The sequence below is a fragment of the Apteryx rowi genome, unplaced genomic scaffold, assembly GCF_003343035.1.
Source record: "Apteryx rowi isolate R43461 unplaced genomic scaffold, aptRow1 scaffold_5, whole genome shotgun sequence".
In the NCBI taxonomy this organism is placed as follows: domain Eukaryota; kingdom Metazoa; phylum Chordata; class Aves; order Apterygiformes; family Apterygidae; genus Apteryx; species Apteryx rowi.
Window position 1 is genome coordinate 3,093,179 of NW_020450760.1, and position 18,060 is coordinate 3,111,238.

The 18,060-nt window shown below is 42.2% G+C and overlaps 1 protein-coding gene across 2 annotated transcripts in view; it reads right to left on the reverse strand.

Moving 5' to 3' along the window:
- EVL (Enah/Vasp-like) overlaps positions 1–18,060 on the reverse strand; it is an 83,035-nt gene that overhangs the window by 4,803 nt on the left and 60,172 nt on the right. For both annotated transcript variants that reach the window (XM_026079493.1, XM_026079492.1), the window contains exons 4-9: positions 16,081–16,144; positions 11,574–11,635; positions 7,236–7,465; positions 6,440–6,561; positions 3,374–3,434; positions 1,281–1,347 (exon numbers count right to left, since the gene is read on the reverse strand). In XM_026079493.1, the coding sequence (XP_025935278.1) occupies positions 1,281–1,347; positions 3,374–3,434; positions 6,440–6,561; positions 7,236–7,465; positions 11,574–11,635; positions 16,081–16,144 (606 nt within the window). The remainder of the gene's footprint in view (positions 1–1,280; positions 1,348–3,373; positions 3,435–6,439; positions 6,562–7,235; positions 7,466–11,573; positions 11,636–16,080; positions 16,145–18,060) is intronic.

Genomic DNA, 18,060 nt, shown 5'->3' on the forward strand with positions numbered 1-18,060 from the left:
GAGACAGCTGCTTTTATTCAGTGAGGATGAGTGACTCAAAAGGATCCAGGAAAGCAGGAGTGCTGAATGAGCACGGTTGCCTGCTTCACAGAGAAAGCATTGGCAAAAATCTGCTTAGTGATCCCTTTAACTAGGGACCAAACAGTTAAATGATACTAAAAGGACTGGAAAAGGAGGAGGAAGAGCACAAATCATTTGTATTAAGAAATGCAGACTAATTGCTGCAAGGCTTATTTTATTCAGTACAATATTTATTAATTTGTATTTTAATTTAAGAAGTCTTCTGTTTCTTGTCTGTATAGTTGGCAGAAAAAGTGGGTGTATCTAAGAAAAGACAGGTGCGACCCCTGCCATGCAAATTTCCAGGGAATTTATTTAGCGTTGTTTTCATTTCTAACTTGCAGAAAATTCTCAAAAGCTGCACTACATCTTGCATTTGGAAATCTGTACTCTCATCCCAATCTTCCCTCATGAAAAGTGTTCAAAATTAAGTGTACTGTTCCAAAGACTCAAACAACACACAGCTTGTGCACAAGCACAAGGGTTTGCTCCTCTGTGAGGTCCTAAAAAACTCTTTAAAAGAATTAGGGGCATTCCTAGGAAATCTCTAGATCTTGTTCCTCATTTATATGCACCTTTCTCCTGGCTTCTTCCCCTTCGCTTGCAAAGCAACCAAATAATGGCTTTGTTCCAAAAGGAAGCTGGAATGGTTAAATGCTCATTCTCTCAGGAGAGATTTCTTTTATCATGTATGAAATCCAAGACTGATGAAAGAACGAATCTGACTGGCTTGCAGTTTATCTACTGAGGTACAATAATTTCAAATCAGCATAGGAAAAACATATTTTAGGCGCTGCCTTAATTTCACCTAGTAACTCTCAGGATCAGGTCTACTGCAACAAGCTACTACCATAAGGAAGGATTATAGTTTAGGATGAAAACCTCAGCTTTGTAAACCAGGACAGCTACATCAGCAAAAGTGAAAGAATGGAGGTATTAGTTCTTAGAGGAATCGGGTGCAGGGAAGACCCGGATCCTCAGCTACTTATCTGGACCCATATAACTAGATTTTTTAAGCTGTTTTGTTATTTTCTTGGCTATGAAGAGTATAAAGACACCATTTCATGCTGAATACAGTTTTTGAAACATTAGTTATTTGGAAAATTTCTTTTAGTTACCACTATTGCACTCCAAACTAGGACACTGAACCCAGATTCCAGGGGTGAGAGAGCTGACTAGCTTAAGAAGACACCTGAAACAGTAGTAGTTCAATTTAATACCTGAAGAATTCTGCTGTTGCTGGGTGGGACCTCGTGTAATGGGTGAAGAAGAGGTGCTAGCATCATCCTAGGAAGAGAAAAACAAGATGTTTCTTAATTTTGGAGATGAAGCGCAGAGTCCTCTCCTACTTTGGAGACCAGCCAGAGCACAGGTGGGACAGAAACAAGTCCTAGCATATCTGACAGGCGCTGCTGCCATGGTATGGGCTCAAGCACATTTAAACTTTAACCTGTCTCTCCCTCTAACATTAGGAAATACCTCTTTCTATTTTTCATGGACACTTTTCCACTAAGAACCGAATCGCTTTCATCCCTGTACACAAACCCAGGCTGAATTTCCCCTGACAAATGCTAGCTGCTGTTGTCCAAATACAAACCATCCAGTTCCCAAATTTAGAAGCTCTCTGCAATACAGAAATTGAGCCACCTGAAGAAACGCTAGGTCAGATCCCAGCCTTTTAGCCTAGGACAGCCACTGACTTCAGTGAGAGTAGTCCAGTTACTAACAGAATACAGGGTAACTTAATCTATCAATACTCCCACTAACTAGAAGATTAATACCACATCACAGATTTGGACTCTGCTGTCCGGGATTTATGTAAGTGTGACAGAGCACTGAACGTTGGCCCATATATTTGACATGTCAATATTATTTAACAGCCCTCAAAGCACACTCAGGCAAAGCATTACTTGTGTATGGTAAAATGAACCTGCACAGAGTTTGACAGAAGATACCCCCACCACACAGTGTACTCCACTGCACACAATAAACAGGTGCTCTCTAAAAACACCTTTCTGAACAGTTTGGTGCTACTAACAGTTTGGGGATGCAAACTAAGCAGAGCTTCAAGGCGAGAATAAATGGCAGAAACACAGCAGAGGCTGAATACCTTGAAGCTAAATAGCACCCTTCATCTCTGAATGAATGGTTCAAAATCAGCTTTGGGGCAAGATTAAGATTAATAGTTGCACAGCAGAATCAAGGATGCAATAGGCAAATTCCAGGCTTGAAGGATCCCTCCAGGAACTCCCCCAAAATAGCTGCTTTTCTCCTTAAACAGTGCAAATGCTTATTCTTGCTCTTGCTATAGATCTCTCTGAATGGGGGACAGTCTGTGTTTTCTGAATGGCTTTCCTCTGAGCAGCAGTTATCGCGTCTTTGGTGGGAATATCTCTGTACAGGTGATATGCTGGATAGAGGATGCTTCAGCCCATTGCCGCCATGGCAGCGAGCCTCCCCGAGGGGTACAGGCCAGCCAAATGAATGTGGTATGATCAGCAGCCCAGGCAAGCACGACGGGAAGGGACACAGCTCCGAGCCTGGCCTCTCCTGACATGGGAAAGATCTCCCACACTGTACCAGTTCAGCCGGTAAAAAGAAGTTCTTTAATTTGCAGGCTGAACTTCAAATTGCAGCATCTTTTACAAGCATCAAGTTCACCTTAAAAGCTGCATCAAATCCAAACTCTTGCTCAATTGCTTTTGCAGACAAAAACCAGAAATGCATCGAAGTTCCCCTCCATTTGTCCAACTTCCATCTTGTTTTACAGGGAGCGTTATGAGCAGGCATTTTAACTTTTGAATGGCTTAGTGGTTAATCTACTGTTCCCCTTCCCTCCTTGGAGACATGTTTAAACGCAGGCTGGGCTCCAAAGCGAGCTGATTCTTGCTTTGCATGGAGCATGGCAACCCAGAGTTACCCCACATGGCTGATGATCCTGCTCAGCCCAGCTGAGGCCGCAAGTTTAAAGTACGAAACGTGGACCTGATCTCAGATGACTTGCCATAAGGGTTCATGACATCTTCTTGAGGGGCAAGAGCCTACAGTATCCTAAAATATTCAGAGCAGATCATGAAAAAGCACCTAGTGACCTGGTTTGGACAATATCTCACCTATGAATAAGAAGGCAATTCTTGTTTCTAGTGTGCTCTTACTAGAGCAGCTACATTTAACTTCTGATTCCACATACAAATATATTAATAAATCAGCAGTCATTCCCTGACACATATGTGAACGAGTACAGGCCTTTAGCTTACAAGGCAGCATATCAACGTATCTGCAAGAGCAAAACAGCAAGGAATCCTTCACTTACATTTTGGCTTTCCTCTTCCTTTTTGTCAGCTGGCTTGTCTGACTGCGATGCTGCTTTCCTCCTTTGCAAAGGAATATGAAATAGGACACACAGTCAACCCTCTAGAAACACATTTCCTGCAGCAGGCGCCAGTCTCCTCTCAAGAAGGCTGATTCATGCTTTGGTGGGAGTCATTATTTACTCAGTTCATTTTAGGGAATTTGACAAAGATTGAATATGTTTGGTTGCGTAGGATTTGGATGGTGGTGAGGAATCCAAAACTTAATGTTATGAATCAGGGAGAGGGGCAATATTTTGAGGCAGTGTTTAATAGGATACAGGGTGTACAGCATACAGAAATGTGTCAAAGCAGAGAGAGAGGACATGCAGTTGGGTACGAAAATGGGTAAGAAAGGGAAAACTTCTTTCTAGGGCTCAGGAACTGGCTGCTTCTGGAAGAAACGAAAAGACCCCCAAGCTGCTCAGGCAGATATTCTAGTGAAGGGCCAAACTGCCTTCTCAGGCACATGCAATATCATTTTCACAGTCGTTCTATATCCCCTTATTCACACTCCCGTAAGCTAGAAGCCCAGCAATAAGCTGGAACTCTTCTGTCCCTTTGCTTTCTTCTTGGGTGTTAACTGCACTGACTGAAGAAAAGAAAAAACAAATTCTTTGTTTTCAAGCACTCAAGAAATGTGCTGTGTATTGATCCTCTGGACATCCGATTTCCCACTCAAGACTATTGGGGAACTGCACCTCTACTCTCCACATGCATTTTGATTGTGATGATCTAATCCACCTGCAAACACTACCTTTTGTAGAATTTTTTTTCTTAACACCAGTATGACAGATTTTTCATTTAGTCTTGATTCTGAAGTGGACAAAATTCATCCCGTAGGAAAAAAAAAACAAATCCCAAATGGCTTTTAGAAAGACTTCTGAGTTTAAAAAACCTCCACAAGTTTGTCAAAGGATTTTTTTTACATATCATTGGCAAAAGAAAAGCCTCACTGTATTGACAAATCGGAGGATTTGATGTAAATTTGGCAAAAAACAGAGGAGTAAAATACATGCATGTTTTTATAGGACATGGTGCTTTCTGGGAATTATTTATAGACATTCAACTGCATTAATAATTTTATTGTACCAGATAAAGAATAGCTTTTATCTTTAGTTGATATTTCTGGGGAACAAAGGTTATAATAGTTATGAGCCTGAGCCAGGAAAATATTTGCCAGGGTGAGAGATCAATGTTAGATTATGTCTTGCAACAAACTTAACTGGGCTAGAAATGACAGCGGTCTGTGAGATAGTTCATTATTTTCTTGCAATTCAGTTCTGAAACAAACAGCTGCTCTCATGGGGGCCAATGTTTGTAGAGCACAATATTTTATATCACCTGAGCTCTCAGAGTAATTTTTCTCCGTTACTTACTCAGCATTAGATACATCTCCTGTTTCTGAGCATGTGCTTTGCTGCTCCAAAAAGGGTCCCTGAGATTCTGTGCTCATCGCTCAGTGATTTTTGTATTGAACATACTCAATTTAAAAACACCTTTTTTTTTCCCAACTGCCAGCTTTGTAAAAGTAACCTGAGACACAGTGTCAAAGGTTTTGCAGCCAAGATAAGTCCTCTCAGTATCAGTTTAACAGTATGTGTCCAGATTGCACCCTTGACTGACACTTCTGTATTTTCAATAACTTCCATGGTTTTGTGAAGCAGCTCTTAGTAGACAATTCTGCTGATGACACACACCTGGGGAAGGGATTTGCAGCTCAGTCGTTTTCTCAGTACTGGCTGCACAGTGCCCACTGGAGTACAGGTGTTTTTGTTAAAATCCTGAAGTAATTTGACCCTGAACAACTAAAGAATCTGGATCCCACTGCTGAAAGCCATATTTGTGTACATTTTAGACTAGAACCACAGACAATGACATGGGCGTTTGCAGGGATTTCTATATCCGAGCATACGAAATGTCCATTTAGCTTGCATGTTCGAACAGAGCTAGTTACCCCAAAATCTGGTCACCAAACCTGACTTTGCTTACAGATGTCTGCAAGTCCAGCAAGGTCAGTCTTGACATGTGGCAGCACAAAACAGATCAGAAGTTGAACCAGTAAATAACTACTTTAATTAAAAGCTATTAAAACTATTTTAATTTTAAGAAGAGAGAAAACTATACATTTGATGTTTTACACTGCTGGTAACTGTTTTTGCAGTTCTGTGTGTTTATTTAATGCTTTCCAAAGGATTAAATCCATGATCCATGTTCAGAATTCCTTCTGAAGTGACCAGGACATGGAGGAAAGTTGGAATCAGACCCACTGAACAGGAAATTGTTTTTATCCTAGACAACATTATTTAAGAACTTTATCTCTGCACACTACACAACTGTAACTACACTTCATCATCTTACTCAACCTTTTCTTTCCCTACTCATGTGTAAAAAAATCTTAAGAGCTAAAACCAAAACATGTAACACCAGGAACTTATAAGTTACAATCTGATACAACATTACTCATAGAAACAGGGGGAAAAGAGAAAGCAAAAATAATTGAAACAGAGTGCCTTTAAACATCTGATAGCTTGATAAATTGCAGCTCATCTTGATGGAGAATAACTTGGCCAGACTGTCTCAAGCACACTAAGAATCAATAATAATTTACCTGCCAAGATGCTGTCCTGTTATTGCACTTCTGTATACATTTTTGAGCTCAAAATCCTGAAAGTGCTGCATAAAAAATTGTCTAAATACCTTTCATATTTTATTCTTATAGAAAACAGTAACTTTGAAATAGATTTGGTAAATTAGCAAAATCATGCAGCATTCATTTATCACTGTCATGGAAGGTTACCACTCTGCAGGATTTGCTACAGCAGCTAAACCCTGCGAAGTATCACTGCTGCACCACCTACGCTTTTGTATTAAATGCCAGGGGACTCTGGCAACTAACACATATACAAGACCTGTCGACTTGCAAAGAGGCACCAAAGTGACCCGTTGGTAACTGAAAATGACAATATCTTGTTCAACAATTTGCTGCCAATCTCATGCTAGTGCTTACTTGAAGTCTAAATACAAACCTTTTTGCCAGTAATTTATTCATTTCTTCCATGAGTCCTCCTCCGCCTCCTCCGCTACTTGTTCGATTGGCATCGCTCTTGGAGACCCCACTGGGACTGGATCCTCCTGAACCATCTTCTGGCTTAAGACAGAAATCAACATTGCAAGATATAAAAAGAATTTAATTTCAGACCATGCCCTTAATGATTAATTTTTATAATTATTAGGAGCAGTGATCACAGCATAGACCAAAACCAGAGGTAGGATGTGTTCTGCACTGGAAAGGAGACCCATATAGACCATATAAACCTGGGAGCAGTCTGAATGAGGCAAATATACGGGCAGATGATGAAAAAAACAGACTGCTCCTTGTTCACGGTTATGTTTACGTTATGCAATCCTTACCTAAGTGGCCACCTACACATGAGGCCTCAACAGTCTAAATTGGTTTTTGTAAGTGCAGTGCAGTTTAAACCACTTATGATGATTGTAAAACACTAGTAGATAATACAATGGTGGACTTTGCAGAAATAATGAAATCCTAGTAACAGAAGAACTTGCAGCCATTTGCTAATTAATATTCCCTGAAGAGCAGAAATTATACGAAACATTTCCTGCTCAATTACCTATGGGCTATGGTATTACAAGCTGACTTTTAATGGTTCATCTAATGGTCAGCCGAAGCATGTTCCTCTAGGTTTCACACTGGATTCTGAATACACATAGGCTTTATTTGCAGACCTTTACATCAAGCTGAGCCAAGCCTTCCCGCAGCAGGGAAAAGCCTATCTGGGAATCCCAACGCCATGTCCTTACCCGTTGAACTCTCCTTAGTTTGGCACCAGCCAGAGCCGCTGCTAGCCCTGACACTGACCCATCTTCAGTGCCAGCCGCTTGGCCGGCGCCGGCTGGCAGCGGGGGTGGTGGAGGGGGCGCAGCTCCCATGGGCGGCGGAGGTACGGGGGGCGGCGGCGGAGGCGGGGGTCCCCCAGACGAAGCAGGGATCGCAGCAGCAGCACTGGGATGACCTGGTGGAAGTGCTGGGCCTGAAACGCAGAGAATATGAATCACACATGAACAACAGGCTCATGAGCAACGTCATGTTCTCTTTTTCAGGGCCATGAAGTGACTGTGCAACCAGTGCCCAATGCAAGGAGGCACCAAGCATTCAGAGGGATGACGAATGGTGAATGCATCCATGGTGAATCAGCTACAGTTGGGTCCTGCAACTAATAAACAAGCTGTCTCCCTCTTTCTCTCTCGAGCCAGGCTACTGTTTTATTCTGTGCCAAAATCAACAGAAGACAGAGGCCTCTGCTGTACCTTCCCACATGCAGATGTGTAGAAGTTGCACCAGCAACCTCTGAAGACATCATTAAAATCAGCATTTCATCAGAACCGTGGGCTACATCTACACATCCACCCTTCCGTTCAATGGAGTGTGTGCGGCCTCGGCCAATCTTGGAAAATAATGGGGTGAGAGTCCAGCTCCAACCACACTGTGGTTCAGCAAAGTTGCTCAAAGTGGCAAACTCTTTGAGGGGTTGATCAAAAGTGGTTAATTCCGTGGCAACATTTTACCTATTTATAATGGGTCAGTTGAATGAATATACCACCACAAGGGAATTTGCCTACATTATGTTCTCTCAGAACAGGCTTCTCTTGATATATAATCACAGGTTTGATTGTTCAATAAGCATTATTTTGAAAAAGAGGGAGGATTTGACTGAGGAACATTTGGAAATGATATTTAACATTAGCAGTCTGATTTTCTTCTTATGAAAGGTTTCTTATAATACTGCCTTATTTCTGTGGTTACTTCTCTCGTTATTTCACACTCCCAATTCCATTCTTGTAATGAACTGTGGCTGCTATTAGAAATACTTTAAACATTTCAAATCCTATTTGGTTCACAAAAATAATAGCTAGTAATTCATTGTGGGTATAGTTAATTGTAATCGCAAAACTACACCCACCTAATTAGAGGCTAGCCTGAGGCAAAAATTGAACTGAGTCAAAATAACGGACTGATATAAATTTAAACTAACTTTATTGAACTGAATGGATTTCAAGGACTTATATCATCCGAAAGACTGAACCTACAGTGGTGGTAATAATACTTTTAGCAGAAAGTGGAAGGAAATGTCTCTGTTTTCTACCTTTCCTAGGCACATCATTTAAGCATTATATGTGGTTATAAATAGGAATGGATCCAACTCACAAAAGGTGTGATCTGAATTGCAAACAGGCATTATTCGTAATTGTTCTAACTCAGAAGGCTTTAGATGAGCACTAGAAATCAAGACCATAGGCAAAGTACAGTCCCACGCTCTTGATCTGCCTGCATTAAAAAAGGTTTGCTGGAATAGTTACGGTGGCAAGCCCTCAGCTGTAAATGCACAGTTTATACCAGGAAGAGAGTTCCTAGAATGAAATAAATTATATAAGCACAGGGGATTCTGGGTAACTATAACAACATTTATGTTATATCTTTTGCTGGTAAGAGAAATATCACTTAAAAAAGGAATAAAAACCATAACCTGAACCAGTATTGCTACATAGAAAACAGTTCTATTGTAGACCTGGCCTCTAACTTCAGAAGAGCCCATCAGCTAAGTTTGGACCAGCTGACTGCAGGTTTTGTACCAAGCTCACTGTCAAATGCAATTTGACTCTGGTGGATGATATAAATCACCTCCTGGGCTAATATGCTAAGACTATGCATTACAACAAGCAGCTACAGAGCCCTGGCCTTTAAACTTTTGCTTTTTGTCCTGCTTTTAGCTCTGAAGGTCCTTGAACCAGCCCTGAGTGTGTACTATACCGCTCCACCTCGGTTTCAGATATCAAGGGCAGCGGGATTCATCTTGGATCTCTCACGCCTTTTTCCAGCATTCATGGGCAGTGCGAATGGGGCTTTTAAAATAGTTCAAAGCTAATGCTTTTTACAGGTCACAACTCAGTCAAAATAAGTACTTACTCAAGTGGGAAATGGTTGATGAAGTCATGTAAGGAGGGGTCCTCTGGGACATGGTCACCTCCGATACAGCAGCGTACGGGGGAGGTAATGGAAAAGAGTGTGACATGGGCTGATGCAAGTGCTGTGGAGGATGAGAGAGTGGGTGGGAGGACTGAGAGGAAGCCTGGCTAAAGCAGCCAGGAGGGCTGGCTATCAGGGGCAGCTGGGAGGTGGGCATAGCTTCTGGGTGTGAGAAGAAGGATCCATCTGCACTTTGCACCTGGGTTGTAGAGGAGCCTAAAGGAATTTGTCCTGTTAGTGTGGCTTCAGGATGGCCATTTAGACATATGTTTGCTGAGGTTTCCTGGCCAGTTTTACCTGTGGATCCTCTGAGCCTGTCGTGCAGGACAGGAATCACAGGCAGGATGACTGGAATATGCGGCTGCAGGAGAAAGCCCTTCTGGGCAAGTGGTGCATTTGGGATGGGAGAAGCAGAAGACTGAGGAGAGTATGGAAGAGAGGAGCGCCTGAGAGGCTGGCAAGAGATGAAGGGAAAGTGGGAAGGAGAGGGTGGTGGTGGAGAGAGCGAGATTTGCTTGATGCTTTGCATTACAGTCCTGTGGTTCGGCCAGGCCAGAGAGGAGGAACTTGGGGATGGTGACAGCTCAGAGGCTGAATGTCTGTGGAGAAGCTGTGGGGGCTTTTTGGCTATCCGGGAGGATCTGAAAGAGGTTTTACTAGTGGGCTGAGGGGCAGCAGATGCTGAAGAGACAACTTTGGCACAGGGTGGTGGTGGAGGGGCAGCACCAGCCGAGGCAGGAGCACTGCAGTTACTGTAGTCAGGAGGAGGAGACTGGTGGTGAGAGGGGGGAGAGCACACACTTATCTGAAGGGTGGAAACTAAAAGAACAGAAAAGAAAAATGGAAAGAATAAAATGGATATGCAGCAAGGAATGAAAACAAGGCAAAGTGGCATAAAAAAAAAAAGGAATTGCAAAGCAAATGCAAACAGAAACTCAAACAAGGCAAAGAGAAGATGGTGCAAAAAACCACTGGTTTAGGGATTTCCAACAAACTCCAGAAACGGAGAGCTGTGCAAAGACTCGATCCTCGCAGCAAAGGCTGGACTTTGTGCTTTAACACTTCTTCGAGGCCTACATGTAGCTGAGTCAGAATTACGAACGCTACCGTTGCTCCACGGACAGCGGCAAGCGACACTTTGAGTGCAGCGGCAGGCTGCTGCCGCTGGGCGTGCGGCAGGGCGGGCAGCCAGGAACCCCCCAGCGACGCTGTGCCGCCCTCCCTGCAGGCACTGGGGCAGCATCTCAGTTTCACCGATGCAGAATCGTACACGATAACGTCGGCCCAAACAGAGCTCAGCAACGTCTGTCGCTGGCCACAGCACGTGTGTAACTCTGAGCTGGTTTCAAGTCAAAAACTAAAAAGTTACAACGGCTGAGGAAAAATTTTCCTGTGTGTTGCCAGATTAATGAAAAAAAAACACTCTAATATTCAAAACAAAAGTCAAAACAAAACCATTGTGGCTTGCTTTCTGCCTTCTTACACACAGGCAAAGCCATACTCTGTGGCTATAAACTATTCCTGTCATCTCTTCTCTCAGCTTCGTGCAACTTAATATGCTATAGAAGATTTTTGTAAGCTCATTAAATATATATATTTTTTCCATTATGCTCATACAAGACTCCTCACTTTCTTATTGCAAAATCCCCACTGATGAAAAAGTAGGGCTGTATTTTCTTCTGTGCTGTGTTTGGCTTTGTGCTGCAGAGCGATGGAGAGCCCCTGACCTGGCACAACCAGCATGTCCACCACTTCATACCACCATCCCCTTGCATCACAGAGTCAATTTGCCAGGTGCTGTGTTACTTGTTCTCCAGAAGCCTGGCCAGGCTCCCTTTGTACACCAAAAATCTTCCTCTGCCATACAAATTTTGCTAGATGCAAAATCTGCCTAGCTCCACCTGCACGCCCAGGACACAAGCCTCTGTGACACACCACATTGCCCAAACACATTGAAGTCTCTTGCTGAAAATGCTTTAAAATTGCATCACAACTATAACCATTTTTAGCAGTCTAGTTCTTCTATAATATCACAAAAAAACCCCAACTACAGCTAGAGGAGGCAGGCAGGGAGAAGAATATATCTGCTTTGTTCCCATGTATTTGATACGTGCCTGTGGTAGAGGTTCTTCTTTCCAGAGATTCCTGGCGCTGTTGCTGCTGCTCCATCACTTGTCTAAAAGAACAATGAAAAAACCTCAATCGTTATGTATTTTTTATAATTTTTAGTAAAAGCTTTATACATTGAGAAGCCCTCAAGCCATAAGTTTTGGGTGGTGTGAGCCAGTCCCTTACAGAAATGCCATTCCTGAAAGATGGACCTGGAAACATGAAATTGGAACAGGGTCCAGCACCTGCAGGATACAGCAAATGCTTGTTTTAGGGATTGGTTAATCCATGCAAGATAATTCCTTAATTTTGCATGTGGAATAGTCAATAAGAAAGTACTGTAGTATCTCAGGTCCCAGGACAGGACAGAAATTAAGCATGTAGTTAACTACAAGGAATTCCAGTGAAAAGTAAGGGACATCTTGCATAAAACAACACATTACTGAGGCTTTTACAAATCTGCAACCTGAAGGACCTGTAGTTGGAAGTCTGATCTGTGTTTAGCTGCTGACTGTACAAAACCCACTTTGTACAGCTGCACAACAAAGCCCTTTGTTGAGCCAGCAAAGTTTTGCAGGTGAGCAAGTTATTGGATAGCCTGGCTGAAAGCCTGCTCGTGTAATACCCCGAAACAGCTATATCTGTGAGAGGGCAGCAGGGCCATGAGGACCAGGACTCCTGGGTTTCCTTGATAAATGCTGATCACATAACTACTCCGCTGCTTTTTTGCATCCTTCCCATCATGGGTTCCTAGTGCAACGGTTAACCAGACTGGCTTCGTGTAAGAAACATGCTCTGCCAGGCACTGAACCACCACGGGAGAAGCATTTTCTCAGGCTCCACTTTCCCAAGATGTGCAGTTCCCAGTATCTCTCACCAGAGGTCTTCTCTCTCACGCTGTAACACTTCAGCAGAAATGGCTTTCCCTGTTACCCCTGTGATAAACTCTCCCTGACACTTATTTAGTTAAAAAGATTAATAGCTAAAAACTAGAGTATTTGGCAGAGTTTTTGCCACACACATGGATATGTACTACAAATTTCAAAAATACTAAAACACAACTCTGAAACTACCTTAATGGAGCACTTGGTAATAATGTCTATTCTAATGTTCTTCCACGATTTCTAAGCCAAGTTTGCCTTGAGTTTGTTACACATATATCTGGACTAGCCATGACTGACTGCATAATCACTTCTTTTTTCTGCAAGAAGCTTATTTCATATTCTGAACATTAAGGCCTGCTTAACTACAGGCAACACTTCTATTTGGACTCATTAGGTAATAAAACATTTTAGAAAGGTCTCCCTGTTGCATTTTTGTTTACTTGTACTTTTAAATGAATCAGCAAGTTTAAATAATTTTATCTTATTTATAAATAAAAGGTTTTGCTAGAAAAAAAAGTCCAGAAAAATAAATCCCATGTTATGTAGGAAAAAAAAATGCCTTCGTTTGCAAAAACAAACTTCCTACATTTCAATCCTAATTCAATAGAAGAGACAGGAAAATCAATTATTATAATTATTCACTACGGAGGGATCAATCCTAAACTGATTTTATGTTCAAGACATGCAATCTACAGAAAACCAGAAATTTCTGGAAAACCATTATAGGTACCTGAGAAAATTACTGCATGTGCAAAGGGGAAACAGTTTTGAGGAGCAGTCTTAGCTGGCTGAAACTGCGATATACAGATTATACTGGCTGCATTAGAACAATGACAATTTAAATCTAATAGAAATCTTTCCTTCAACACATATCCTGGCTCTTATTTGCCGGTTATGTGCTAATCACCTAGACAACAGCATAAGCCACACTGCTAAAATTTCAGTTGTAAACACATGCATTAAGAATTTCCTAAGCATACTGTCCTCTACAAAAGCTTGGCCCTTATTAACAAAATTTGATGATGAAGAACAACCTGACATGTATATTCTCCTCTTTAAACCTGGGGAAAGTTCTAGTTTTATCTGGAGGACAGACTTGGAAAACTCTGCCCTGACAGACCTGGAAAGAAAGATCAGTAAGATGTCTCCTAGTCACCAGAGCCACTGTGGAGCAGAAACACACATGGGGCTGCTCCTCAGAAGCAAGGGTCAACTACGGTCACTTGAAGTCTTTTGGGTTCATGCTTGTCCTGCCTGCCCCTGGGCAGATGTAGTTTATATGTGCCAAGCACAGCCTCCCACACATGCTAAAAAGAGAAGTCCTTACACTCTTAGGAAGTCAAATTTATTCCAGTGGAACTAAATAAAGACCAAGATTTGCACAAGCCTGCTTAAAGAGAATACAAGGAGTAAAGTATAAGAGGGGACAAATTACAGCCTCTGACTTCATATATATAATCTTTATACATTTGTATAAAGGTCTTTAGAAAAGCCTTTTAAACAGACAGATTTGCAGGGTAGTTATCAGAACTTGGTTTCCTTGCCTGCTTATAAGATATTCAAAAAAAGCTAGGCTTAAAATTAAGTCTGCTATATGCTTAAAGAGTGCATTAGCATAACTAAGGCTGAAAAATCCCTAGTGCAGATGCAACAATATCTAAGTGCATCTACTGGCATAGCTTATTCCAGTCCAGCGGAGCAAAATAAGCTTTCCCAGAACCATGTGCCTCATAGCAGTGGATTTTTTTTCTAACTTTTCACAGTTAGGCTGGTCACACTTTAAATGCAAGGAGCAGGTGCCTAAATTTGAGGTTTGAATTTCAGATGGTCTGAACATTCAGTACTTTCCACTGGTTAAACCAAGAGTTGGACCAGGTCTTTCAATCAGACTGCAGGGACAGACTGCATCCCTTATGCCTCTGTGTGGCATATAGGTGCATAGCAGGATCTCTTCTCTGACCTTTATGATAGTTTAGCTATCCAAAAACAAATCTTACAAATCTTGAGTGAAATATTCTTACCCTCTGAGCTGTTTAATAGTCACATATAAATCCCCATTAAATCTGACGCCATTATGAGTTATTCATAAAGGCACAGGATCTCCCTACACTTTCCTTGCACTTTTTGGAGAGGGAAAGAGAGAATCTTATAGAGAGCAATTTATAACAGAAGCATAAGTACCTATCATAGCCTACATAAGGACCATGTCCTAACTGGCCTATATGTGGTTTTGTATAAGGACCAGTCAGAATGGTAGCTGTGGAGGATCAACTCAAATGATGTGTTGCATCACTTCATCTCTACTCCGAGAGTATGTGATATTAAGCTATGCTGCTCCCTGGACCCCTACAGGGAGAGATCTTGCCTGCTTAAAGGTTGAGCCTACAAAGGCAGAGCCCTCTGAGATCTGAGAGTCTGTCATGTCACTAAGGCAGACCAACTTCCAACTGAGTACCACTAAAATCCTTACAAAGCTATTTTCTTACCTGAACCAAACATTAGGCCAAACCTTCTGGAAGGCTGACTACGCTCTTGCTGACCCATCTCTGCTGAGAAAAGCATATGCAGCTGCCTCATTTAAACAATCCCATGGCACTAAGCTGCAACAGACCCTGATTCCTGTGCTGCAACATACTCCTGAGGAAGTGAGACTCTCTAATTATTTGCTACATGTTTTATGGCAGAATATTCTGTGGCATCTCTTGTACAGCAGGAGAAACACACTTGCAGTGAGCAGGGAGATGGGGAACAAGAGTCCTTTTTTGTGCACTAGCCTATACTTCAACAAGGAAGCACAGGCATGGCTACGCTGCATTAGCCTTGACACAGCTGATGCAGTGTAGGCAGACTGGTCAGACTAGAAGACCTGGTCCAGAACTTGATAGATAGGTCCTATGGTTGGCATAGAAAGGCAAAGATACTGCTGCGACAGGAATTTCTACTGCTGCTACAAGAATTTCTACAGCTGTTACAGGAACTTTGGCTGCATCAGCAAAGCTGAAAAGAGAAGATGGGCATCATGGTTTGATTATGGAGATAGGCACACAGTGAAGGCTTGTCACAACTCTTGCCTACCTTCTCTTTGATGTCAAGGAGACCACCCATATAGGCTAGAGAAAAGGCTGTGTCTAATAGTGGCACTAAGCCTAGACATACATGTAAAGGTGAAGGGTATGACAGGATGTTTAGGGGCCCTGGTTTAGAGCAAAACATTCATAAAAGGAACTGCACACAATATAGGAGGTAGCTATAAACAAGATGGGCCAAAGTTACCACCAGGAGTGCATATAGTCCATAGGATGCTTCCTGGGCAACATGACTGTCAGCTGCTAGCAAGTGATCCAGAACAGAATAAGGTTAGGCTTCCTTAATGTGCTTGAGAAACACACTCTCCAAATTGCTTTTAAACAGGTTTTGTCTTTATCTCTGAACATCAGCATGGCTCATGCTTGCCTTTGAGCAAAGAGTTTACCTAGGGCTGCAGCTCACTTCACCTTTTGAAAAGTCATTACAGAATCAGCATAGAACAGATAAGACTAAAAAGAACAGTGCTTGTTAGCAAGCAAGGACTGCACGTACACCCACGTTACAAACTAGAAATCTACCCTAATTCATTAACTCCACTTACCTTCTCTGTGCTTCCATCTCGTCTGGTGAGGGACCATTCTGAACCTGGCGCTGGGCAGCTGGACCTACAGAAAAACCAACAGAATGCAATTAGAAAAGCAAACGTAATATCAGCATTGCTGAGTCTTCCCAGAAACGCTGCCACTCAGATTAATTGCTTCTCTATCTTACTATGAGAAAAAAAACTGAAGCATTATTGTTTTCTCTTTGCTTTATTTTTTTCAATTTATTATTTCCTATTAGCCCAACTATCACTTCAGGTAAATTTTTAGTCCCATTGGGAGAATCCAATGGCTAAATATGTGAGCAAATTTGTCCAGTAAACTCATAGGCACTGTCGTAGCCGTAGACTATGTAATCGTCCCTTGGTGAGGGTGCAGGCCCGGAGCATCCCAAAGGATGTCCTGTGGGAGGAGGGGCTGCCCCACTGGGATGCAGCTCTAGCCTTGGCAGCATTCGGACCGCACCTGCCCGGATTATTCTGTGCTTGCAAGGTAGTTTAGTCTGAGACCACTGGGTTTGATCCAGCCACGGGCCACTGGGGCTGCTTTGGAAAACCATGGAGGGGGTGAGCAAGGAAGCACATCTCCCTCTACCTCCCTACCAGCACACGCCACATGCCTGGCACATGGCCCCACAGCAGCAGGCATCCTCCAGCAAAGGCTGGATCCTACTACAGCTTTTCTTCCTCTAGTTTTACACATGGTATTACACTGTGGAAAATCTGTGGGCACCCCAGGGCTGCAGAGCACTGCAGGGCAGGAATGGAGCTGTAGGAGTGCGAGAGCTGCTCCGTGGACCAAGAGAGAGACTGGGCAAAGAGCACAGAACTGATGCAAGAGCATCCCAGCTGCACCTCACTTGTCTCTCATACTCTCTTACAGCATGTGCTACCTTATTAGTGGCAGATGAGGTGGTCAGCCAAATGAAGGTACAAACACCACAGCAATGAGTTTGCAAGAGTGCACTCCAGCTAGCACTACTTGCTCTGATGCTGAGTTGACATAAAGAAGCTTCTTGAAGGAAGATGCAAGGAGATACAAGATAAAACACGTCTTTTATAAACTTTGCTGTTCCTTTTACTACCCTATCAGTCCTCTGCTTCTGCAGGATGCATACCAAGCTGAGCTTTCACTGACATTCACCAACAAAAACCTATTTATGTCACCATTTAAGTCACGTCTCCTTTCTTGACTTTGGTTACTTAATCTGAGACTGTTCTTGGACATCTTTATCATGTACACTTGTAATTACATGCCATTTTCTGATGGAAGTAATTATTGTGAAAATAAAAATAATTTTTGGTAATGTAAGCTATAGTGATCTCACATTGCATGGAAAGACAACTGTTCTATTAATTTTGGGGTGGGGATTTGATTGGGATTAAACTGATAAAAACTCTATTAAATGCACTGGAAATTTTCCTCGTAAATAGCACCGTGAAATAGATCAGTCACATACAGAAAATAATTATTATGTGCACCTCATTATTTACATTTTCAAATGTAAAGTTTCATCCTTTTAAAAGTTATCCATCAAGAGCAAATCAAAACTAAACATTTACAATCCAAATATATCACTCACAGATTGGTAAAAAAATTTTGCTCAATTTTCCTTATATGTTTCTGCCAGACAGAATTCCATCCAAAAATGAATTAGAAAGTATGACTGTGTGAAAACAGGAAAGCTCACAGAGATGGATTGCAGTCAGCATTTCCAGAAGTATTGACTGATCCTTTCTGTTGTGCTTATTTTTGAAATGTCTTTAAGGACTGGCATTTGCAGAAAGGGAACACTCAGCACTTTCTGAAAGGCAGACCCTTCCATGCATTCCAATAGGGCATCCAAAAAATGGAGGCAATGACAATCACTGAGTCAAAAGCTTGGACATTTAGAAAATCTTAGGATCAGGTATGAAGTGAAGACAATCCACTTCTTTAATGTCTCACCACTGACAACTGAATATCGTCGCTCACAGATC